This window comes from Dendrobates tinctorius, unplaced genomic scaffold, assembly GCF_039654945.1.
Source record: "Dendrobates tinctorius isolate UK_male_01 unplaced genomic scaffold, ASM3965494v1 ptg000039l, whole genome shotgun sequence".
In the NCBI taxonomy this organism is placed as follows: Eukaryota; Metazoa; Chordata; class Amphibia; order Anura; family Dendrobatidae; genus Dendrobates; species Dendrobates tinctorius.
The window spans coordinates 9,893,261-9,920,439 of record NW_027361707.1 but is presented as its reverse complement, the minus strand read 5'-3'; the positions used below and the strand labels follow the sequence as shown (position 1 = coordinate 9,920,439).

The window sequence follows — 27,179 nt, the reverse complement described above, 5'->3', positions numbered from 1 at the left end:
CCCCAAGGCTCTGTCCTGGGGCCCCTATTTTTTTCTCCATCTATACACTTGGCCTAGGACAACTCAAAGTCTCATGGCTTCCAGTACCACCTGTATGCGGATGACACACAGGTCTACCTTTCTGGCCCAGATGTCACCTCTCTGCTGTCCAGAATCCCGGAGTGTCTATCAGCCATATCCTCCTTTTTCACCTCTCACTTCCTAAAACTCAATGTAGACAAAACTGAACTCATTATTTTTCTTCCATCTCAAGTATCTTCCCTACCCGATCTATTATGGTAATCACGCTCTCTCCCGCACCTGAAATCCGCTGCCTCGGAGTAACTCTCGACTCTGCCCTGTCCTTCAAACCACACGTCCAAACTCTTGCCACCTCCAAAATACTTCCAGAATCCATCCCTTCCTCAGCCCTCAATCTACTAATACTCTTGTACATGCCCTCATTATCTCCCGCCTTGACTATTGCAACACTCTCCTCTGTGGCCTCCCTGCTAACTCTCTTCCACCACTCCAGTGTGTCCTCAACTCTGCTGCCCGACTAATCCACCTCTCTCCTCACTACTCCCCTGTCTCTTAATGACCCTATATAAATAAATAATAATAATTGAGCAATTGTTTCACGAGACTGTACGTTGACTCTGGTTGTATGTTAATTTGTGAATGTCTGCTGATTCTGTATTGGATCAGCCTACTGCAGTTTACTAATCTACACAATTTGGAACAAATATGCATGTTATTTGAAGAGTTGCACAATGAAAGATCACTATCCGCCACTTTTCTCCAATCTTGAGGAAGAACGTCCTGAATGGACCAAGGAAGCATGGCTCCATCTTGTGGAATTCAAGTCTGCTCCTCTATCTATCACTGAACCAACAATGTGACTTTAATAACTACGTCTCTAGTCAGGTAAAGTTGCACACCTTGAATCACCTCATCCCACACCTGCTAAGAACCACGAAATAAAAGCCTTGCTTTGGCCATGTCCAGTCACGATCATCCCTGTTTCATCTGTCTCATGAGCCTGTACGTGGCAGGCCTGAGCTGTGGACGCCTGTACGTGGCAGCTACCACTGGACCAATCACATATTACATAGGCGCTGTATAATAGTGCATTGCCCCTGCAGCCACATGATCTTAAAACAGCAAGACTGAATTACCGGTGACAGCCAGTGACAAATCCGACTTTTCTTCCACTTTCTCATGATTCGCATTTGCGTCTTCTTGGTTGTTTAGCGTGGCCAAAAATTCTTGTACCACTTTTTCTACTTGAGGTCTGAAGGTATGATTTATCTTCGGGTCCACAACCTGCGATATAATGCGGTCAATTCCAGACTCGAGCATCCCAGACCTAAGGAGAGGAGAACAACAAAATGGCCATCATATTACCTACACATCATAGAAACAGCGAGAAGCCAGTTTGCTCAGGCAGAGGCTATGTCGTGACTTGTCTGGAAGAGGTCGGACCCTCACTGAAACCTGGAACGAGGGGACTGGGGTACTGAGTGGAGCGCGGTGCACAGTCTGCATCGATTGGAAGAGGCTACAGATGGACATCGCCCTCCAGACTGTCCTCACGCCTCCACAGAGCACCACCACAGGCCTTTAACTCGCTGAAGTACAGGACTTCATCATGTCACAAGTTATCTATAATGCAAAACTCTTTCAGTCTTATTTTCAAGTCAGTTTGCCATGGCTGGGAACTTTGAAGCCACATGCAAATTATCCTGGAAGTGCATTGGGGGCGTGGGAAGATTGATTTGAGTGCCCTGCCCCCAATGCACTTGCAGGCAAATCTGCATGTGGCTTCAAAGCTCGATTCCTCGGCACTGGCACATCAGATTACTATAGGGGAGATGTCATTTTCATTTTTCTACTAGGACGTATACAGCCGAATCAGTAGTTTCATTAGAAAGACAGCTTCCCATTAATAGTAAGGTTGAGGCAGAATTAAGTCGACCATTAGCCATCATCTCTGGACTCAGTACTAGCTGATCGCTGTGCTGGTTTCTACTGATGCTTCTTACTCACTTGAGCACCTGCTGCCGGATGTTATTCCTCAGTTGGTTCTTGTTCAGATGAGGACTCCATGTGTGGTTTGCCAAGTGGTTAGACACAAAATTGTCAACTCGCTGTCTCAGATTCTGGTATGCGGGCTGCAAGGAAAAAGCAATAGAAAAGAAAAACACTAAAATACTGACCAAGTATTGGAGGTAAAAAAAAACAAAAAAACTCATTAAATAGTAAGATAAAATTCTGACCAAATACGAAAGTAAAATACCAAATACAGAGATAAAATACCGACCAAACACTGAGGTAAAATACTGACCAAACACTGATGTAAAATGCTGACCAAACACGGAGGTAAAATACTGACCAAATACTAAGGTAAAATACTGACCGAATACTGAGGTAAAATACAACACAGAGGTAAAATACCGATTAACTACTAAGGTAAAATACTGACCAAATACTGGAGGTAAAATACTAAAACACTGAGGTAAAATACTGAGGTATAATACTGACCAAATACTGAGGTAAAATAATGATCAAATACTGAGGTAAAATACCAAACACTGAAGTAAAAATACTGACCAAATACTGAGGTAAAATACTGACCAATCATTGAGGTAAAATACTGACCAAATACTGAGGTAAAAAACTGATTAAATAGTAGGATAAAATTCTGACCAAATACGAAGGTAAAATACCAAATACGGAGATAAAATACTGACAAAATACTGAGGTAAAATACTGACCAAACACTTATGTAAAATGCTAACCAAACACGGAGGTAAAATACCAACCAAATACTGAGATAAAATACTGACCAAATATTGAGATAAAATACTGATTAAATACTGAGGTAAAATACTGATTAAATACTGAGGTAAAATACTGACCAAATACTGAGGTAAAATACCAAACACTGAGGTAAAAATACTGACCAAATACTGAGATAAAATACTGACCGAATACTGAGGTAAAATTCTGATTAAATACTGAGGTATAATACTGACCAAATACTGAGGTAAAATACCAAACACTGAGGTAAAAATACTGACCAAATACTGAGGTAAAATACTGAGGTAAAATAATGATCAAATACTGAGGTAAAATACTGATTAAATACTGAGGTAAAATACTGACCAAATACTGAGGTAAAATACCAAACACTGAAGTAAAAATACTGACCAAATACTGAGGTAAAATACTGACAAAATACTGAGGTAAAATACCAAACACTGAAGTAAAAATATCGACCAAATACTGAGGTAAAATACCAAACACTGAGGTAAAAATACTGACCAAATACTGAGGTAAAATACTGACCAAATACTGAGGTAAAATTCTGATTAAATACTGAGGTATAATACTGACCAAATACTGAGGTAAAATACCAAACACTGAGGCAAAAATACTGACCAAATACTGAGGTAAAATACTGACCAAATACTGAGGTAAAATACCAAACACTGAGGTAAAAATACTGACCAAATACTGAGGTAAAATACTGACCAAATACTGAGGTAAAATTCTGATTAAATACTGAGGTATAATACTGACCAAATACTGAGGTAAAATACCAAACACTGAGGCAAAAATACTGACCAAATACTGAGGTAAAATACTGACCAAATACTGAGGTAAAATACCAAACACTGAGGTAAAAATACTGACCAAATACTGAGGTAAAATACTGACCAAATACTGAGGTAAAATAATGATCAAATACTGAGGTAAAATACTGATTAAATACTGAGGTAAAATACTGACCAAATACTGAGGTAAAATACTGACCAAATACTGAGGTAAAATACTGACAAAATACTGAGGTAAAATACCAAACACTGAAGTAAAAATATCGACCAAATACTGAGGTAAAATACCAAACACTGAAGTAAAAATACTGACCAAATACTGAGGTAAAATAATGATCAAATACTGAGGTAAAATAATGATCAAATACTGAGGTAAAATACCAAACACTAAGGTAAAAATACTGACCAAATACTGAGGTAAAATACTGACCAAATACTGAGGTAAAAAACTGATTAAATAGTAAGATAAAATTCTGACCAAATACGAAGGTAAAATACCAAACACTGAGGTAAAAATACTGACCAAATACTGAGGTAAAATACTGACCAAATACTGAGGTAAAAAACTGATTAAATAGTAAGATAAAATTCTGACCAAATACGAAGGTAAAATACCAAAAACGGAGATAAAATACTGACCAAACACTGAGGTAAAATACTGACCAAATACTGAGGTAAAAAACTGATTAAATAGTAAGATAAAATTCTGACCAAATACGAAGGTAAAATACCAAAAACGGAGATAAAATACTGACCAAACACTGAGGTAAAATACTGACCAAATACTGAGGTAAAAAACTGATTAAATAGTAAGATAAAATTCTGACCAAATACGAAGGTAAAATACCAAAAACGGAGATAAAATACTGACCAAACACTGAGGTAAAATACTGACCAAACACGGAGGTAAAATACCGACCAAATACTGAGATAAAATACTGACCAAATATTGAGATAAAATACTGACCGAATACTGAGGTAAAATACTACAACACGGAGGTAAAATGCCAATTAAATACTAAGGTAAAATACTGACCGAATACTGAGGTAAAATACTAAAACACTGAGGTAAAATACTGATTAAATACTGAGGTATAATACTGACCAAATACTGAGGTAAAATACCCAACACTGAGGTAAAAATACTGACCAAATACGGAGGTAAAATACTGACCAAATACTGAGGTAAAATACCAAACACTGAGGTAAAAATACTGACCAAATACTGAGGTAAAATACTGACCAAATACTGAGGTAAAATACCAAACACTGAGGTAAAAATACTGACCAAATACTGAGGTAAAATACCAAACACTGAGGTAAAAATACTGACCAAATACTGAGGTAAAATACTGACCAAATACTGAGGTAAAATACCAAACACTGAGGTAAAAATACTGACCAAATACGGAGGTAAAATACTGACCAAATACTGAGGTAAAAATACTGACCAAATACTGAGGTAAAATACCAAACACTGAGGTAAAAATATCGACCAAATACTGAGGTAAAATACTGACCAAATACTGAAGTAAAATAATGATCAAATACTGAGGTAAAATACCAAACACTGAGGTAAAAATACTGAGGTAAAATACTGACCAAATACTGAGGTAAAATACTAAAACACTGAGGTAAAATACTGATTAAATACTGAGGTAAAATACTGACCAAATACTGAGGTAAAAAACTGATTAAATAGTAAGATAAAATTCTGACCAAATACGAAGGTAAAATACCAAAAACGGAGATAAAATACTGACCAAACACTGAGGTAAAATACCGACCAAACACGGAGGTAAAATACCGACCAAATACTGAGATAAAATACTGACCAAATATTGAGATAAAATACTGACCGAATACTGAGGTAAAATACTACAACACGGAGGTAAAATGCCAATTAAATACTAAGGTAAAATACTGACCGAATACTGAGGTAAAATACTAAAACACTGAGGTAAAATACTGATTAAATACTGAGGTATAATACTGACCAAATACTGAGGTAAAATACCCAACACTGAGGTAAAAATACTGACCAAATACGGAGGTAAAATACTGACCAAATACTGAGGTAAAATACCAAACACTGAGGTAAAAATACTGACCAAATACGGAGGTAAAATACTGACCAAATACTGAGGTAAAATACCAAACACTGAGGTAAAAATATCGACCAAATACTGAGGTAAAATACTGACCAAATACTGAAGTAAAATAATGATCAAATACTGAGGTAAAAATATCGACCAAATACTGAGGTAAAATACTGACCAAATACTGAAGTAAAATAATGATCAAATACTGAGGTAAAATACCAAACACTGAGGTAAAAATACTGAGGTAAAATACTGACCAAATACTGAGGTAAAATACTAAAACACTGAGGTAAAATACTGATTAAATACGGAGGTATAATACTGACCAAATACTGAGGTAAAATACCAAACACTGAGGTAAAAATACTGACCAAATACTGAGGTAAAATACCAAACACTGAGGTAAAAATACTGACCAAATACTGAGGTAAAATACTGACCAAATACTGAGGTAAAATACTGACCAAATACTGAGGTAAAATACCAAACACTGAGGTAAAAATACTGACCAAACACTGAGGTAAAAATACTGACCAAATACTGAGGTAAAATACCAAACACTGAGGTAAAAATACTGACCAAATACTGAGGTAAAATTATCGACCAAATACTGAGGTAAAATACTGACCAAATACTGAGGTAAAATACTGACCAAATACTGAGGTAAAATACCAAACACTGAGGTAAAAATACTGATCAAATACTGAGGTAAAATACCAAACACTGAGGTAAAAAAACTGAGGTAAAATACTGACCAAATACTGAGGTAAAATAATGACCAAACACTGAGGTAAAAATGCTGACCAAATACTGAGGTAAAATAATGACCAAACACTGAGGTAAAAATACTGACCAAATACTGAGGTAAAACACTGACCAAATACTGAGGTAAAATACTGACCAAATACTGAGGCAAAATACTGACCAAACACTAATGTAAAATGCTGACCAAACATAGAGGTAAAATTCCGACCAAATACTGAGGTAAAATACTGACCAAATATTGAGATAAAATACAACAACACGGAGGTAAAATACCAACAAATACTGAGGTAAAATACTGACCGAATATTGAGGTAAAATACTAAAACACGAAGGTAAAATACTGACCAAATACTGAGGTAAAATACTGACCGAATATTGAGATAAAATACTGACCGAATACTGAGGTAAAATACTAAAACACGGAGGTAAAATACTGATTAAATACTGAGGTATAATACTGACCAAATACTGAGGTAAAATAATGATCAAATACTGAGATAAAATACCAAACACTGAGGTAAAAATACTGACCAAATACTGAGGTAAAATACTGACCAAACACGGAGGTAAAATACTAACCAAATACTGAGGTAAAATACTGACCAAACACGGAGGTAAAATACTAACCAAATACTGATCGAATACTGAGGTAAAATACTACAACACAGAGGTAAAATACCGATTAAATACGAAGGTAAAATACTGACCAAATACTGAGGTAAAATACTGATTAACCCCTTCACTACCAAGGGTGGTTTGCACGTTCATGATCGGGCCAATTTTTACAATTCTGACCACTGTCCCTTTATGAGGTCATAGCTCTGGAACGCTTCCATGGATCCCGGTGATTCTGACATTGTTTTCTCGTGACATATTGTACTTCATGTTAGAGGTAAAATTTCATTCAAATAACTTGCGTTTATTTGTGAAAAAAAAAAGAAATTTGGCGAAAATTTCGCAATTTTCCAACTTTGAATTTTTATGCCCTTAAATCACAGAGATACGGCACACAAAAAACTTAATAAGTAACATTTCCCACATGTTTACTTTACATCAGCACAATTTTGGAACCAAAATTTTTTTTTGTTAGGAAGTTATAAGGGTTAAAAGTTGACCAGCGATTTCTCATTTTTGCAACACCATTTTGTTTTTACGGACCAGATCACATTTGAAGCCACTTTGAGGGGTCTATATGATAGAAAATACCCAAAAGTGACACCATTCTAAAAACTGCACCCCTTAAAGTGCTCAAAACCACATTCAAGAAGTTTATTAACCCTTCAGGTGCTTCACAGGAATTTTTTGAATATTTAAAAAAAAATATGAACATTTAACTTTTTTTCACAAAAAAAAAAATACTTCAGGTTCAATTTTTTTAATTTTACCAAGTTCAACAGGAGAAATTGGACTGGAAAAGTTATTGTGCAATTTGTCCTCAGTACGCTGATACCTGATATGTGGGGGGAACCACTGTTTCGGCGCATGGCAGAGCTCAGAAGGGAAGGAGCGCCGTTTGACTTTTTCAATGCAAAATTGGCTGGAATTAAGATCGGACGCCGTGTCACGTTTGGAGAGTCCCTGATGTACCTAAACAGTGGAATCCCCCCACAAGTGACCCCATTTTGGAAACTAAACCCCCCAAGGAACTTATCTAGATGTGTGGTGAGAACTTTGAACCCACAAGGGCTTCACAGAAGTTTATAACGTACAGCTATACAATTAAAACATCATATTTTTTCCACAAAAATGATCTTTTCAACCCCAATTCTTATTTTTCCAAGGGTATCAGGACCCTAAAAGTTATTGTGCAATTTGTCCTGAGTACGCTGATACCCCATATGTAGGTGTAAACGGCTATTTGGGTGCATGGCAGAGCTCGGAAGGGAAGCAGCGCCATTTGACGTTTTTGGCTGGAATTGAGATCGGACACCAGGGGCTCTCCAAACGCAACATGGCGTCTGATTTCAATTCCAGCTAATTCTGCGTTGAAAAAGTCAAATGGTGCTCCTTCCCCTCCAAGCTCTGCCATGCACCCAAACAGTGTTTTACCCCCACATATGGGGTATCAGCCTACTCAGGACAAATTGCAAAACAACTTTTGGGGTCCAATTTCTCCTGTTACCCTTAGGAAAAGAAAAAATTGGGGGCAAAATTGTAATTTTTGTGGAAAAAAATGATTTTTTTTTTTCACGCCCGGGCGTTATAAACTTCTGTGACGCACTTGGGGGTTCAAAGTGCTCACCACACATCTAGATAAGTTCCGTGGGGGGGTCTAGTTTCCAAAATGTGGTCACTTGTGGGGAGTTTCAATAGTTTAGGCACATCAGAGGCTCTCCAAACGCACATGACACCCGCAGACCATTCCATCAAAGTCTGCATCCCAAAACGTCACTCCTTCCCTTCCGAGCCCCGACGTGTGCCCATACAGTAGTTTTCTCCCACATGTGGGGTATCAGGGTACTCAGGACAAATTGGACAACAACTTTTGGGGTTCAATTTCTCCTGGTACCCTTGAGAAAATAAAAAATTGGGGACTAAATGATCATGTTTGTGGAAAAAATATGTTTTTTTTCATTTTCACGTCCGGGCATTATAAACTTCTGTAAAGCCCTTGGGGGTTCAAAGTTCTCACCACACATCTAGGTAAGTTCCTTGGGGGGTCTAGTTTCCAAAATGGGGTCATTTGTGGGGGGTTTCCACTGTTTTGGTACATCATGTCGCGTTTGGAGAGCCCCTGATGTACCAAAACAGTGGAAACCCCCCACAAATGACCCCATTTTGGAAACTAGACCCCCCAAGGAACTTACCTAGATGTGTGGTGAGAACTTTGAACCCCCAAGGGCTTTACAGAAGTTTATAATGCCCGGACATGAAAATTATTATTATTATTATTATTATTATTATTTATTGTTATAGCGCCATTTATTCCATGGCGCTTTACATGTGAGGAGGGGTATACATAAAAACAAGTACAATAATCTTAAACAATACAAGTCATAACTGGTACAGGAGGAGAGAGGACCCTGCCCACGAGGGCTCACAATCTTCAAGGGATGGGTGGTAATACAGTAGGCGAGGGTAGAGCTGGTCGTGCAGCGGTTTGGTCGATCGGTGGTTACTGCAGGTTATAGGCTTGTCGGAAGAGGTGGGTCTTCAGGCTCTTTTTGAAGGTTTCGATGGTAGGTGAGAGTCTGATATGTTGTGGTAGAGAGTTCCAGAGTAGGGGTGATGCGCGAGAGAAATCTTGTATGCGATTGTGGGAAGAGGAGATAAGAGGGGAGTAGAGAAGGAGATCTTGTGAGGATCGGAGGTTGCGTGCAGGAAAGTACCGGGAGACGAGGTCACAGATGTATGGAGGAGACAAGTTGTGGATGGCTTTGTATGTCATGGTTAGGGTTTTGTAATGGAGTCTCTGGGCAATTGGGAGCCAGTGAAGGGATTGACAGAGGGGAGAAGCTGGGGAATAGCGGGGGGACAGGTGGATTAGTCGGGCAGCAGAGTTTAGAATAGATTGGAGGGGTGCGAGAGTGTTTGAGGGGAGGCCACAGAGCATGAGGTTGCAGTAGTCAAGGCGAGAGATGATGAGGGCATGGACTAGGGTTTTTGCAGATTCTTGGGTGAGGAATGAACGGATGCGTGAAATATTTTTGAGTTGAAGTCGGCATGAAGTGGAAAGGGTTTGGATATGTGGTTTGAAGGAGAGATCAGCGTCAAGGATTACTCCGAGGCAGCGAGCTTGTGGGACTGGGGAGAGTGGGCAGTCATTTACTGTAATTGATAGGTTCGTAGGGGGGGGTCACGTGAGATGGGGGAAAGATGATGAATTCTGTTTTGTCCATGTTGAGTTTCAGATATCTAGTGGAGAAGAAGGATGAAATAGTGGACAGACATTGAGGGATTCTGGTTAGTAGGGAGGTGATATCTGGTCCAGAGATGTAGATCTGTGTGTCATCAGCATAAAGAGGATACTGAAAGCCATGAGATTCTATGAGCTGTCCCAGGCCAAAGGTGTAAATAGAGAACAGCAGGGGCCCAAGGACTGAACCTTGTGGGACTCCGACAGATAGGGGGCGAGGTGAGGAGGTGGTGTGTGAGTGGGAGACGCTGAATGTCCGGTCTGTTAGGTATGATGAGATCCAGGAGAGGGCCAAGTCTGTGATGCCGAGGGATGAGAGGGTCTGTAATAATAGGGAATGGTCCACTGTGTCAAAGGCAGCCGACAGGTCCAGGAGGAGGAGGACAGAGTAGTGTCGCTTGCTCTTGGCAGTTAAGAGGTCATTGGTGACCTTAGTAAGGGCTGTTTCAGTGGAGTGGTGTGACCGGAAGCCAGATTGTAAGCGGTCGAAGAGGGAGCAAGAAGAGAGATGGGAGGACAGTTCAAGGTAGACGTGTTGTTCCAGTAGCTTGGAGGCGTATGGGAGAAGTGATATAGGGCGATAGCTAGATACAGAGGATGGGTCAAGAGAGGGCTTTTTGAGGATAGGTGTGATGGAGGCATGTTTAAAGCTTGAGGGGAAAACACCAGTTGTTAGTGATAGGTTGAAGAGATGGGTTAGGGTTGGGATGAAGACTGTGGTGAGGTTTGGGATGAAGTGGGATGGGATCGGGTCGAGTGCACAGGTGGTGAGATGTGATCTTGAGAGTAGAGTGGAGAGTCGATCTTCTGTAATGGTGGAGAAGTTGGTTTTGAAGGTGGAGGGCTGGGAAGTCGGGAGGAAGGGCTCTGGGGGTTGTTGACCAAAACTGTCCCTGATGTTATCAATTTTCTGCTTGAAAAATGAGGCAAAGTCTTCAGCTGAGATGAGTGGGGAGGGAGGAGGTGCTGGGGGGCGGAGGAGAGAATTGAAGGTGTTGAATAACTGTTTAGGGTTGTGAGACAGGGAGGATATGAGAGATGAGAAGTAGGTTTGTTTAGCTGTGGCGAGTGTGGTCTTGAAAGTAGTGAGGGACTGTTTGAATGCGATGAAGTGCTCGTTGGAGTGGGATCTTTTCCATCTGCGCTCAGCAGCCCTGGAAGCTCGCCTCAGCTCTTTGGTCAGGCTGGTGTGCCAGGGCTGTCTGTTGATTTTGCGAGTTTTGGTATGTGTAAGTGGGGCAGCAGATTCCAAAGCTACAGCTATTGTGGTGTTATATAGAGCGGCAGCGTCATCTGCATTGTGTAAGGAACTTATATCTGTAAGAGGGAGGAGGGATTCAGAGAATGAGTGTAGGTCAAGGTGTTTAAGATTCCTGCGAGGGTGTGAAAGTTTGTGGGGTGAGGATTGTAGACATGGAGTGAAGAGGGAAGAGAATGTGAGCAGGTTGTGGTCAGAGAGAGGAAGAGGTGAGTTAGAGAGGTTAGATAGGGAGCAGAGGCGGGTGAAGATGAGGTCCAGTGTGTGGCCATCTTTGTGGGTGGCTGTAGAAGACCATTGAGTGAGGCCGAAGGAGGAAGTGAGAGATAGAAGTTTAGTGGCAGCTGAGAGGGAAGTGTCAATGGGGATGTTGAAGTCGCCCATGATGATGGTAGGGATGTCAGCGGAAAGGAAATGAAGTAACCAGGTGGTGAAGTGGTCAAAGAAGGTGGTGGCTGGCCCTGGGGGGCGGTAGATGACAGCCAGTTGGAGGTTGGAGGGGGAGTAGATGCGCACAGAGTGCACCTCAAAGGAAGGGAGGGTAACAGAGGGTGGTAGTGGGATTGGGGTGAAGGAGCAGGTATCTGACAGGAGAAAACCAACTCCTCCGCCATGATTGCTGCTGGGGCGGGGGGTGTGAGAAAGGTGGAAGCCACCATATGAAAGTGCAGCAGGAGAGGCTGTGTCAGAAGGGGTGAGCCAGGTTTCGGTGATGGCGAGGAAGGAAAGTTTGGTAGTAACAAAAAGATCATGGATGTAGGAAAGCTTGTTGCAGACAGAGCGAGCGTTCCACAGAGCTCCTGTTAGTGGGACTGGGGAAGCGGGGGCTGGGTGAATCGGTATAAGGTTGGAGAGGTTACGGAAGGTTGTGATAGAGTGTGGATGGGAGGTAGAAATGACTGTGGGAATGTGGTGAGGAGGACCAGGATTTGGGGAGATATCACCAGCAGTGAGAAGGAGCAGAGAAAGTGTTAGCAGGTGGGAGCAGGAGAGGGAATGAGGGGGCTGTCTGTGTTTGGAGACAGAGGATTGTATGTTAAGGAACAGTTTTGAGGCGGAGGTGAGGTGGATGGGGAGGATTGAAGAAGAGATGAACAGTTCCTTACTAGGAGTAGGGATTAGGGGAATTAGCAGAAGGTGAAGGATTATAGGGGTGAAAACAAACAGAAACATTGTTTACAGTGACTGTGTACAGTTACCTTCAGTTCAATTCTGGTTTTAATTCTTAAATTAATCTTCACACTTCTAGAACACACTTATAGAAATCACACTGCAGACTGAAGTCTTTATGCAGACTTGTGCTCTGCAATATATGTACAACTAAGTGCAGTCAGGTGTGAAGCAGAGAGGAGTGGTCTCTACTCTTCTTGGTCAGACAATTAAGAGTGGACCAGATGTATATGATCAAGCCAGAGTAAACAAGGTCATAAATAACACTGGGGTAAGCTGGGGTTAGCTGAAAGGCATACCATGTGAATGCTAGGTGCAGAGGCAAGTCTATGTGCAAAGCTGGGTGATGCACTGTGTGTCCTTCATAGACAGACAGCAGGAGAGCTGGGTGAAAATGAAAAAAATCATATTTTTTCCACAAACATGATCATTTAGTCCCCAATTTTTTATTTTCTCAAGGGTACCAGGAGAAATTGAACCCCAAAAGTTGTTGTCCAATTTGTCCTGAGTACCCTGATACCCCACATGTGGGAGAAAACTACTGTATGGGCACACGTCGGGGCTCGGAAGGGAAGGAGTGACGTTTTGGGATGCAGACTTTGATGGAATGGTCTGCGGGTGTCATGTGCGTTTGGAGAGCCTCTGATGTGCCTAAACTATTGAAACTCCCCACAAGTGACCACATTTTGGAAACTAGACCCCCCCACGGAACTTATCTAGATGTGTGGTGAGCACTTTGAACCCCCAAGTGCGTCACAGAAGTTTATAACGCCCGGGCGTGAAAAAAAAAAATCATTTTTTTCCACAAAAATTACAATTTTGCCCCCAATTTTTTCTTTTCCTAAGGGTAACAGGAGAAATTGGACCCCAAAAGTTGTTTTGCAATTTGTCCTGAGTAGGCTGATACCCCATATGTGGGGGTAAAACACTGTTTGGGTGCATGGCAGAGCTTGGAGGGGAAAGAGCACCATTTGACTTTTTCAACGCAGAATTGGCTGGAATTGAAATCAGACGCCATGTTGCGTTTGGAGAGCCCCTGATGTGCCCAAACAGTGGAAACCCCCCAATTATAACTCCAACCCTAACCCCAACACACCCCTAACCCTAATCTCAGCCCTAGCCCTAACCCTAATGGGAAAATGGAAATAAATACTTTTTTATTTTATTATTTTTCCCTAACTAAGGGGGTGATAACGGGGGGTTTGATTTACTATTTATGGCGGTTTTTATGTTTGGCAGCTGTCGCACGCTAAAAGACGTTTTTTATTGTAAAAATAGTTTTTGCATCACCACATATTGAGAGCTATAATTTTTCCATATTTTGACCCACTGAGTCATGTGAGGTCTTATTTTTTGCGGGACGAGTTGACGTTTTTATTGGTATCATTTTCGGGCACGTGACATCTTTTGATCGCTTTTTATTCCGATTTTTGGGACGCAGAATGAACAAAAACCAGCGTTTCATGAATTTCTTTTGGGGGGGTGCGTTTACACCGTTCCGCGTGCGGTAAAATTGATAAAGCGGTTTTAATCTTCGGGTCAGTACGGTTACAGCGATACCTCATTTATGTCATTTTTTTATGTTTTGGCGCTTTTATGCAATGAAAACAATTTTATATAAAAAATTATTTTTGCGTCGCTTTATTCTGCGAGCTATAACTTTTCTATTCTTTCGCTGATGACGCTGTAGGGTGGCTCGTTTTTTGCGGGACAAGATGACGTTTTCAGCGGTACCATGGATATTTATATGCGTCTTTTTGATCGCGCGTTATTGCACTTTTTGTTCGGCAGTATGATAATAAATCATTATTTTTTGTTTCTTTTTTTATTTTTATTTTTTAAGGGGTTTGCTAAAGTGGTTAACTAATGGGACAGTTTTATAGGGTGGGTCGTTACGGACGCGGCGATACCAAATATGTGCACTTTTATTGTTTGTTTGTTTTTTATTTCTAGGAAATGAATTCGGGAATTTTTTTTTTTTTTTTTTTTGGAATTTAGCGATTTTTTTAAATTATTTTTACACTTTTTTTTTTTTTTTTTTAACTTTATTAGGTTGTCCCGGGGGGGACATCTCTGTCACATCACAGATCACTGTGAAAGATCAGCGATCTGTCACAGGCATAGACGTTTAGACGCAGACTTCCTCATGCCTGCGCTTTGCAGGCACTGAGGAAGTCAGCTCCCTGCAGGCCCCCGGAGGTCCCCGCTGCCATATTGGATCCGGGGACCTGCAGGGAAGGAGCCCCCCGCAGCAGCGCTGCACATTGCGCTGCTGTGGTGGGCTCAGGGAAGCACGGAGGGAGCCCCCTCCCTGCTGATGCTTCCCTTTAACCCCCGGTACACCGCGATCGTGTTTGATCGCGGTGTGCAAGGGGTTAACGTGTCGGGGGCGGTCCGTGACCGCCCCTGACACATTGTGCCGGGTGTCAGCTGTGATAATCAGCTGACACCCGGCCACGATCAGCGGCGCTCACCATGTGAGCTCCGCTGATCTCACTAGACGTACTATTCCGTCCTTGGGACTTAGGTCCCAGGTCACATGGACGGAAGAGTACGTCTAATGTAGGAAGGGGGTTAAATACTGAGGTAAAAATACTGACCAAATACTGAGGTACAAAATTGATTAAATAGTAAGATAAAATTCTGACCAAATACGGAGATAAAATACTGACCAAACACTGGGAGGTACCTGAGGTGGGGAAATCCGAATACGGAGGGCAGAAGAGGGGAGGGGAGCAAATACTGATCGTGGCAGATCGCCGTCGGGGGCAGATCGTGGCCTCCAGCCATGGCCGATGATATTGCAGCATCGGCCATGGCTGGACTGTAGTATTTCACCAAGTTTCATTGGTGAAATATTACAATTGCTCTGATTGGCTGTTGAAAGTGAAACAGCCAATCAGAGCGATCGTAGACCCTGGGGTGAAGTACAAGTCCTCCTGTACCTGTGGGTTGGGTAACCTTTCATTGACCCCAGTCACCCGACCCACAGGAACGCGATCCCGCCTAAACGCAACATGGCGCCACCATTGATTCCAGCCAATTTTGGGTTAAAAAAAAAAATCAAACGGTGCTCCCTCCCTTCTGAGGGGTATCAACGTACTCAGGAAAAAATGCACAACAACTTTGGTGGTCTAATTTCTCCTGTTACCCTTGGGAAAATAAAAAATTGCGGGCTAAAAAAATCATTTTTGTGGAAAAAAAATGATTTTTTATTTTCACAGCTCTGCGTTATAAACTTCTGTGAAGCACTTGGGGGTTCAAAGTGCTCACCACACATCTAGATAAGCTCCTTGGGGGGTCTAGTTTCCAAAATGGGGTCACTTTTGGGGGGTTTCTACTGTTTAGGTACATCAGGGGCTCTGCAAACGTAACATGACGCCCGGAGACCATTCCATCAAAGTCTGCATTCCAAAACGTCACTACTTCCTTTCCGAACCCAGACGTGTTCCCATACAGTGGTTCCCCCCCACATATGGGGTACCAGCATACCTAGGACAAACTGGATAACAACATTTGGGGTCCATTTTCTCCTTTTACCCTTGTGAAAATAAAAAAAAATGTTGCTAAAATATCATTTTTGTGGCTAAAAAGTTAAATGTTCATTTTTTCCTTCCATGTTGCTTCTGCTGCTGTAAAACACCTGAAGGGATAATAAACTTCTTGAATGTGGTTTTGAGCACCTTGAGGGGTGCAGTTTTTAGAATGGTGTCACTTTTGGGTATTTTCAGCCATATAGACCCCTCAAACTGACTTAAAATGAGGTGGTCCATAGAAAAAATGGTTTTGTAAATTTTGCTGTAAAAATGAGAAATCGCTTGTCAACTTTTAACCCTTATTACTTCCTAACAAAAAAAAAATTTGTTTCCAAAATTGTGCTGATGTAAAGTCTACATGTGGGAAATGTTATTTATTAACTATTCTGTGTCACATAACTCTCTAGTTTAACAGAATAAAAATTCAAAATTTGACATTTTCGCCAAATTTCCGATTTTTTCACAAATAAACGCAAAAATTATTGACCTAAATTTACCACTAACATGAAGCCCAATATGTCACGAAAAAACAATCTCAGAATCGCTGGGATCCGTTGAAGCGTTCCTGAGTTATTACCTCATAAAGGGACACTGGTCAGAAATGCAAAAAATGGCCTGGTCACTAAGGTCAAAATAGGCTTGGTCATGAAGGGGTTGTCTCACGTTTCTTCCTCAGGAGTGCATCGATCCTGAAGGTAGACGGGGCTGCGAGCCCAAACATCACGCTCTCCATTGCTGCCAACAGAAGACTGTTTAGATCTGGCAGGTTTGGAGGGGCAATGAAGCTGGCCGAATCCAGCCAGCTTCGGAGCAGTGTATGCAAGATGTGTGGCAAACAGTGGCTCGCTTTGTCTAGGAAACTGGCCAATGCAGAAAGTCTGCAGAGGTGGCTGGTAACCTAGACAGCAAGCTGGAAACCATAAATCTAAAATCCCTCCTTTTTAACAAAAGGTAAATTGTAATGTTGCTGGTTTTCACAAGTACTTTGAAATTTTAACAATTGAAGAAAAAAAAAAAAAAAAAAAAAAAAAAAAGAACACAACACACATTCACCCCTTTGTTGATATAGGCTTAATGGGGTTGTCCAGGACTTTAATTTTTTTTTCTGTGAGCATAAAAACTAATAGGGGCAACTACCTGCCTGTTCTACCCGATGCCGGCTCAGAGGAGTAACTGACCGCTCCTGCCGGTGATTCAGCTGCTCGATGAGTTGCTTTTCCTCTTCAGGACTGTTCTGCCGAAGGGGCATGACTGCAGCCGTCATGCTGATTGACAGCTGGCTCCCCGCAGTTAAAGAGTGGGGAGCCGGCTGTCAATCAGCATGACATCAGCAGTCACACATCATCAACAGAGCAGAAAAGAAACCAATGATATCAGTGGAAGCTGCTGAATCGCTTTGAGGCAGGCATAACAGGCAGGTAGTTAGCAACTACATGTCTGATAGTTCTAAGGGTACCGTTACACCTAGCGATGCACCAGCGATCCCGACTAGCGATATGACGCGGCCAGGATCGCTGGTGCATCGCTAGGTGGTCGCTAGTGAGCTGCCACACAGGCAGATCTCACCAGCGACATCGCTGGGGACGGGGATCGCTACTTACCTGTCAGACGCTACGATCCTGCGTCCTGCCGCCCGGCTCCACGCGTCGCTCGTCGTCACAGCAGAAAGCGCCGCAGGAAGTGGACGACGAGAAATGGTCCAGCAGCTTCTCGCGCGATCAGCGATAACCAGCGGGGGAGCCGGTCGGTGGTAAGTATCAGACACAGCGATATCGCTAGCAATATCGCTGCAACGTCACAAAATCGGTGACTTTACAGCGATATCGCAGTGTGTAACGGGGGCTTTAGGCACATTGTAAACACTTTACAAAATTCCCCAGATAACCTCTAACTATAATCTTGCGGTGGGTTGCTGGGGTGCGGAGGGGGCACACTGAAAGCCCCCTGATTGTGCCCATCAGCTCCCACTAACCCCCATGAGAAACGCTCATAAGTTACCACAGCAGCTGTGGGCCCTACTGATGGCTTGTTGCTGCCATCTTGTTTCTCCTCTGAAGTTTTGAAGCTGTACATTGAGTTTCAAAGGAGGAGACAAATTATACAATATGCTACAATACAGAAGTATAGCAAAATAATAATAATAAATGTTATTTCTATAGCGCCGACATATTCCGCAGCACTTTACATTTCAGAGGGGATTTGTACAGACAATAGACATTACAGCATAACAATAATCACATAGATCATAACAGATACCAAGAGGAATGAGGGCCCTGCTCGCAAGCTTACAGTCTATGAGGAAAGAGGTAGACACGAAAGGTGGGTGGTAACAGTTGCCCTGATTGTATGGACCAGCCATAATGTTAAGTGTGTAACAGTACAGACGCAGAGGGCTGATAGATGCATAAAGCATGTAGGAAACGATCGGACGATCCAAAGGTACAAGTCCCCAAATGGGACTAAAACTAACTAAAAAACAAGTTTCTATAAATATATAAAGAAAAATCATTTAAAAAAATAACACATGGCATCCCCAGGCCCGTAATAGTCTGACCCAAATTATAAAGTTATTTAACTCGTACCACAAATTAAAAAAAAAAAAAAAAAAAAAAACACACAAACAGTCTCCACAACTCCCAGCAAAAGCCATCAAAGACCCAACAATGGTGCGGTTCACCTTGCAAAATAAACAGTTTGCGGAAAACTAACATCAACGCCCCATGATCTGCAATCAAGCGCCAGAGGACACTGGTTGAGGGGTGGACGATGCCTGGAAGGTGGGCTTTGGCATGAGCAGGGTGCCAGTTACCTGGGTCGTGGTGCTGCAGAGAGGAGCTGTCCACTGACTGTGGTGCTGCAGATGTAGTGCCAGCTCTGCCCACTCCAGCCTCGCTATGTAGAAGACGAGCGGCACTGCGCATGCCCGAGAGTCTCCCCTATTGCTAGCATTCCACAAGCTTTCCTGGGAAATAGTGCTGTAGCGTTTAGTCACCCAGAGCACAAGGTAAAGGTGGCCTGGATTCCTCACTGCAAGAGGGGATTGTAGCAGGCAGCCCAGCACTGATGTCCTCCCTACCTGGGCAGCAGGCTGGGTATGTCCCCCAGATTAAAACTGGCAGAAGAGTTAAAGAGTATTTGGTCAGTATTTTACCTCAGTGCTTAACCAGTATTTTACATCAGTATCTAACCAGTATTTTACATCAGTATTTTACATCAGTATCTAACCAGTATTTTACACCAGTATTTTACATCAGTATTTAACCAGTATTTTTCTTTTTTATTGCAATTAGTGCAAATCCTCTTAGGATCAAATGTTTTTATGTGCAATATAATCATTATAAGGCCGGTTTCACATTTGCGCTTTATAGCGCTGCGACGGCCTGGGTGCGCAGATCGTACGCAAGCAGGATTTTGCCGTGCGCTGCGCACTTTTGAAGGTGTGCCCGTGTGCGCCGAACGCAGCATGCTGCATTTCGGCGCGCACCTTCAAAAGTGCGCAGCGCACGGCAAAATCCTGCTAGAGCACGGCCAGCGCACGATCTGCGCACCCTATGCTAAAAAGATAAGGTGCGCAGATCGCAAGCGCCCATGTGCGCTAGTAAGCGGCGATGACCGGATGGGGCGGGCAGGGAGCTGGCAGGGGGCGGGGCTTAGCGGCGGCCGTGCGCAGCGTTATAAAGCGCAAATGTGAAACCGGCCTTATTTGTTATAACTAACCACAGGTAGTTACAATGCCTGGGCAATGCCGGGCTCTTCATCTAGTTTAAAATATTAAATTTGGGGGATATAAATGTAATATATAAAAATAGAATATATATATAAAAATAAAAAAATAGAAAAAAAAAGTGTGTATATATATATATTTATTACAGACCAAAAGTTTTGACACACCTTCTCAAAGAGTTTTCTTTATTTTCATGCCTATGAAAGTTGTAGATTCACTCTGAAGGCATCAAACCTATGAATTAACACATGTGGAATTATATAATTAACAAAAAAGTGTGAAACAACTGAACATATGTCTTATATTCTAGGTTCTTCAAAGTAGCCACCTTTGCTTTGATTACTGCTTTGCACACTCTTGATGAGCTTCAAGAGGTAGTCACCAGAAATGGTTTTCACTTCACAGGTGTGCCCTGTCAGGTTTAATAAGTGGGATTTCTTGCCTTATAAATGGGGATGGGGCCATCAGTTGTGTTGGGCAGAAGTCTGGTGGATACACAGCTGATAGTCCTACTGAATAGACTGTTAGAATTTGTATTATGGCAAGAAAAAAGCAGCTAAGTAAAGAAAAACGAGTGGCCATCATAAGAAATTAAGGTCAGTTAGTCCGAAAAATTGGGAAAGCTTTGAAAGTGTCCCCAAGTGCAGTGGCAAAAACCATCAAGCGCTACAAAGAAACTGGCTCACATGAGGACCGGCCCAAGAAAGGAAGACCAAGAGTCACCTCTGCTGCGGAGGATAAGTTCATCCGAGTTACCAGCCTCAGAAATCGCAGGTTAACAGCAGCTCAAATTAGAGATCAGGTCAATGCCACACAGAGTTCTAGCAGCAGACACATCTCTACAACAACTGTTAAGAGGAGACTTTGTGCAGCAGGCCTTCATGGTAAAATAGCTGCGAGGAAACCACTGCTAAGGGCAGGCAACAAGCAGAAGAGACTTGTTTGGGCTAAAGAACACAAGGAATGGACATTAGACCAGTGGAAATCTGTGCTTTGGTCTGATGAGTCCAATTTTGAGATCTTTGGTTCCAACCACCGTGTCTTTGTGCGACGCAGAAAAGGTGAACGGATGGACTCTACATGCCTGGTTCCCACCGTGAAGCATGGAGGAGGAGTTGTGAAGGTGTGGGGGTGCTTTGCTGCTGACACTGTTGGGGATTTATTCAAAATTGAAGGCATACTGAACCAGCATGGCTACCACAGCATCTTGCAGGGGCATGCTATTCCATCCAGTTTGCGTTTAGTTGGACCATCATTTATTTTTCAACAGGACAATGACCCCAAACACACCTCCAGGCTGTGTAAGGGCTATTTGACCAAGGAGAATGATGGGGTGCTACGCCAGATGACCTGGCCTCCACAGTCACCAGACCTGAACCCAATCGAGATGGTTTGGGATGAGCTGGACCGCAGAGTGAAGGCAAAAGGGCCAACAAGTGCTAAGCATCTCTGGGAATTCATTCAAGACTGTTGGAAGACCATTTCCGGTGACTACCTCTTGAGGCTCATGAAGAGAATGCCAAGAGTGTGCAAAGCAGTAATCAAAGCAAAAGGTGGCTACTTTGAAGAACCTAGAATGAGACATATTTTCATTTGTTTCACTTTTTTGTTAATTATATAATTCCACATGTGTTAATTCATAGTTTTGATGCCTTCAGAATGAATCTACAATTTTCATAGTCATGAAAATAAAGAAAACTCTTTGAAGTAGAAGGTGTGTCCAAACTTTTGGTCTGTACCGTATATATACACACGCTTAAATTTTATCCAACCATTTAAAATAAGTAAAGCTATAAGTTCGTCAGCGCCGTTTTCATTCTGGAGGATCACGTTACTGTAAGGCTATGTGCCCATGTTGCAGAAATGCAAACGTCCGCAGCATTTCCGCAACTCACCGCAGCGGGTAAAACGCATGCGGAATTCGCATGTGTTTTCCCTCAAAAACACAAGTGTTTTTAGCTTGCAGAATGCTAGTGTTTTCCAAGCATCACTTGGAAAGGTGATTGACAGGTTGGTCACACTTGTCAAGCAGAGTGCTTGACAAGTGTGACCAATTTTTTACTATTGATGCTGCCTATGTGGCATCAATAGTAAAAGATAGGATGTTAAAAATAATGAAAAAAATAAATAGGGATATACTTACCCCTCTGTCGGCCCCCGGAGTCCTCCGCCTCTCAGCGGCGCTGCCAGCAACTTCTGTAACCAGTGATGCGTTGTGCGAATGACCTCTGATGACGTAGCATCACGCGAGACCGCTATTTCATCAAAGGTCATTCGTGCAATGCATCTCTGGGAACGGAAGTTGCTGGCAGCGCCGCTGAGAGATGGGAGGACTCCAGGGGCCTACAGGGGGTGAGTATGTCCCTATTTTTTTATTTTAATTCTATTTTAACAGGAATATGGTACCCAGAGCACGGAGGAGAGTCTCCTCTCCTCCAGACCCTGGGTACCATCTGCACATGAAGCGCTCATGTTATGCATGGTGGGCACAGCCACATGGGTAAAGTGAGCGTTTCAATGCAATCCTATGGCGGCGGAATCGCCGCGATTCCGCAGAATTAATGGCCATGCTGCGGATTTTACCGCTATGCGATTCCACTGTGGAATCGCAGAGGATTGCATGGGATGCGGTTTTTTAGCGCTAAAAACCCAACGTGGGCACACAGCCTGACTGTACAACGAACACTGTAAAAACAGCAATGAAACAGCGGCAGAAACACATTTGTTTTCCACCATTTCACTGCAATTGGAATTGTTTTTCTCAGTTTTCCAGCACATTTTATGACAAACCGAACGACGTCACACAAAATTACAACTCATCACGCAAAAAAAATAAAATAAAATAAAAACACACACAGGCCCGCGTACGGCGACATCAACGGGAAAATAAAAAAGAAGCGGCTCTGGGATGAAAAAAAAAATGGAAAGTGCAATAGTGAGAAGGTGCCCAGCAGTGAAGGAGTTACACCTCCGCTGAGGAGGTAATGCAGTCAGGGCTGTGGCGCCCCCTGCGGCAGCCCCCGGCACTGCGGCCTCCGCTCAGGAGCCCCCAGTCCCCGCCGCCCCCCAGCACACACAGCACGGTGCTCCTCACCTTAGTGTCCACATCAGCCAGGCAGTCTCTACGGAACTGGTCGAACAGCCCCTGGCTCTTCAGGTGGTTGACGATCAGCGACACCAGCTTGGGGTCCCCGGGCGGCAGGTTCGCCATCACGTCCCGTGTGTACCAACGGCAGCAGCCCCTCCACTCATCACCCAAAACAAACGCAACCGCCGCACCCGACCCCTGACCCGGAAGTGCCGAGGGATTCTGGGAAAAGGCCATTTCTGAAAGAGAGAATCCACTCCGCGGCGGAAAGAGGCTAAGTAATAACAAACTAGCGACCTCTAGAGGTAGAGCTGGCTCACTGCTGCTGGAAGACAAGCGACCTCTAGTGGTGAGAAAATAGAGTTGTAGTGTACGCATGCGCAGTAACCATGATTCTAACACAGGTGCGACCTCTAAGGGTAGCTGGAGGGTAGAGCAGCGACGTGGTGACAGGCAATGTGCTGCACTGGAGGCCTGGGCTACACTGCGACTTATTGTAAGGACTGGTTATTACATTTCAGCAGGATGTATGTGACTGCGGCAGACACTGGCAGTAATGCTGCACTTCATTATTAATCAGTAAAAGTCTCAGTGTAGCCTTTGCCTATACAGAGCTACGTAAGGAAATCACTTCTGCGCCTTCACTGTTTTCATGCTTTTTTTATTTTCCGCTGACATAGACCTATCAGGACTTATTCTCTTTTTTTATTGCATCCCGGGTTGTAGTTTTGAATGACACCATTCACATTAACATAGAAGCCTGCGGTCTGAAAGTCGTGGGCAGATCTACAAGATGGTGGCATCGTACTGGGCTCTGATGTCCTGTGCGGGACCGGCGCCATGATATCATCTCTTCACTCTGGGGGCTACTAAGGGGGCATATCCCACCAAGGACAACATCTGTAAGGAGTTCGTATGTTCTCCCCGTGTTTGCGTGGGTTTCCTCTGGTACTCCGGTTTCCTCCCACATTCCAAAGACATACTGATAGAGAATTAAGACTGTGAGCCCCCCCCGGGGACAGTGATGATAATGTGTGCAAACTGTAAAGCGCTGCGGAATATGTTAGCACTGTATAAAAATAAAGATTATTATTATTATAATACAGAGTGGGGGCTACTAAAGGGGCATAATACAGAGTGGGGGCTACTAAAGGGGCATAATACAGAGTGGGGGCTACTAAGGGGCATAATACAGAGTGGGGGCTACTAAGGGGCATAATACAGAGTGGGGGCTACTAAGGGGCATAATACAGAGTGAGGGGCTACTAAGGGGGCATAATACAGAGTGGGGGCTACTAAGGGGCATAATACAGAGTGGGGGCTACTAAGGGGCATAATACAGAGTGGGGGCTACTAAGGGGCATAATACAGAGTGGGGGCTACTAAGGGGCATAATACAGAGTGAGGGGCTACTAAGGGGGCATAATACAGAGTGGGGGCTACTAAGGGGCATAATACAGAGTGGGGGCTACTAAGGGGCATAATACAGAGTGGGGGCTACTAAGGGGCATAATACAGAGTGGGGGCTACTAAGGGGCATAATACAGAGTGAGGGGCTACTAAGGGGGCATAATACAGAGTGGGGGCTACTAAGGGGGCATAATACAGAGTGAGGGGCTACTAAAGGGGCATAATACAGAGTGGGGGCTACTAAAGGGGCATAATACAGAGTGGTGGCTACTAAGGGGCATAATACAGAGTGGGGGCTACTAAGGGGGCATAATACAGAGTGAGGGGCTACTAAAGTGGCATAATACAGAGTGGGGGCTACTAAAGGGGCATAATACAGAGTGGGGGCTACTAAGGGGGCATAATACAGAGTGAGGGGCTACTAAAGTGGCATAATACAGAATGTGGGGCTACTAAGGGAGCATAATACAGTGTGGGGGCACAAAACAGTGGGGGCTACTAAAAGTGGCATAATACATAGTGGGGCTACTAAGGGGGCATAATACAGAATGAGGGGCTACTAAAGGGCATAATACATGTCATGATCCAGGTTGGATATGACAGAGAAAATGCACAAGTAAACTTTTTTTTTCCTTTGGCTGTGTGTTTCAGTCCTAGTTTCCCCCCGGTGGCCATTAGGATGATTGCAATGTGGTGTCTTTTGTTCTGAATTTGCCCCCCCCGGTGGTGGTGAGCATGATTGCACTCTGTTTCTTTAGTTTAGTGCACATGATTATAAAACAGGTGTGATTGCTCTATAAAAGATTGTCAGGTGTGGTAATCACAGTTGGTGATAGTCCTCAGTTACAAGCAAGCCTGGGTGAAGGATGGAGCTGAAGGAGAGTCCCGGGCAGCTCAGTGAGAATCCTGGAGTGACAGCTATGGTGTCTGAGAGGAGGGCTGGCATGGCTTGGTGGAGTTGCAGCTATGGTGTTAGCAAGGAATTCTTGCATGGCTTGGTGGAGTGGCAGCTATGGTGTAGAGCTGCACTCATGATGCTGGACTCGGTTGCTGGAAAGCTGGACTCAAGATGCTGGACTCTGTTTCTGGAAGCTGCACACAGGTGGTGGACTCTGTTTGCTCCAAGGCTGCACTACGGTGTTGGATCTGGTCAGAGGAAAAGATGCACGCAGGTGGTGGGCTCTGTTGCTGGGAGCGTAAGCAACAGAGCAAAGCTAAGTGGTGTTTCCCTGTTTTGTCTCTTTTCCTTATGTGTGTTTTAGTGCAGTGGTGGGATTAGTTTCCGCACCGTCCACTTCACTAGTGAGGGTTTAGGTGCAGGGCAAGTCAGGGTTTTTAGGTTCCTGATCGTCGCCCGGTGCGGAACCGGCCTAGGGAACATTAGGAGTGCAGAGACACTGACTCAGGGGAGTGCAGGAGGTCTCCACTTCCCCGTTTCCCTATTGCAGGGCCACCATTGTTATTGTTACCCAGGTTTTCCCTTTTATTGTTTAAATTCGCCTTACTGGAGGCGGGGTTTCCAGACATACATGTATTTCCGAAATTTGCCTGTTGGAGGCAGCGTATCCAGCTGCACGTTTTATTACTTAAATTCGCCCAACTGGATGCGGTGTATCCAGGGTCACGCGTGTCAACTAAATCCGCCCTGCTGGAGGCGCTGTGTCCAGTCGCGCGTGGCTGTGACAATACAGAGTGGGGGGCTACTAAAGGGGCATAATACAGAGTGGGGGCTACTAAGGGGGCATAATACAGAGTGGGGGCATAATACAGAGTGGGGGCTACTAAGGGGTCATAATACAGAGTGGGGGCTACTAAGGGGGCATAATACAGAGTGAGGGCATAATACACAGTGGGGGCTACTAAGGGGGCATAATACAGAGGGAGGGATACTAAGGGGGCATAATACAGAGTGGGGGCTACTAAGGGGTCATAATACAGAGTGGGGGCTACTAAGGGGGCATAATACAGAGTGGGGGCTACTAAGGGGTCATAATACAGAGTGGGGGCTACTAAGGGGGCATAATACAGAGTGAGGGCATAATACACAGTGGGGGCTACTAAGGGGGCATAATACAGAGGGAGGGATACTAAGGGTGCATAATACAGAGTGGGGGCTACTAAGGCCTGTTTCACACTTCAGTTTTTGTCCATCAGTCAAGATCCGCAGTTATGCAAAAAAAAAACGGATCCGTCATTTTTGGCGGATCCGTTTTTTTTTCCCATTGAGTTGCATTACCGGCGGATCTTGATGGATGGCCATCCGTTGGATCCGTTTTTTTGCGGATCCGCCAAAATTTTGCCGTCCACCGACATGCCCGAATGTAGCATGTAACGTTTTTTCGGCCGGCAGGATCCGCACTTCACACTGCGCATGGCCGAAAGACTTCACTCAGCCGGAAATTTAACCCTAAAGTCTGTTCTGGCTGGAAAAAAAAATATTATCTCTCTCTCTCTCTCTCTCTCTCTCTCTCTCTCTCTCTCTCTCTCTCTCTCTCTCTCTCTCTCTCTCTCTCTCTCTCTCTCTCTTTACATCAGTTAGCAACGGATCAGCTTTCCGCCATTTTAGCGGATTTTAACTGACACAAAAAAACAGAAGTGTGAAACAGGCCTAAGGGGGCATAATACAGAGTGGGGGTGTAAGGACTTGGCCTGCATATCCGTTTCTCTGAAA

At 43.6% G+C, this 27,179-nt stretch overlaps 1 protein-coding gene across 2 annotated transcripts in view; it reads right to left on the bottom strand.

Moving 5' to 3' along the window:
• Positions 1 to 23,327, bottom strand: part of BOD1L1 (biorientation of chromosomes in cell division 1 like 1) — a 107,059-nt gene extending 83,732 nt beyond the window's left edge. The window contains exons 1-3 of one of the 2 annotated variants that reach the window (XM_073574469.1): positions 23,105 to 23,327; positions 2,029 to 2,153; positions 1,158 to 1,348 (exon numbers count right to left, since the gene is read on the bottom strand). In XM_073574469.1, coding sequence (XP_073430570.1) covers positions 1,158 to 1,348; positions 2,029 to 2,153; positions 23,105 to 23,221 — 433 coding nt within the window. In that variant the 5' untranslated portion in view covers positions 23,222 to 23,327. The remainder of the gene's footprint in view (positions 1 to 1,157; positions 1,349 to 2,028; positions 2,154 to 23,104) is intronic. The other variant, XM_073574468.1, reaches the window with a different exon arrangement.
• Between the last annotated feature and the right edge of the window lie 3,852 nt (positions 23,328 to 27,179).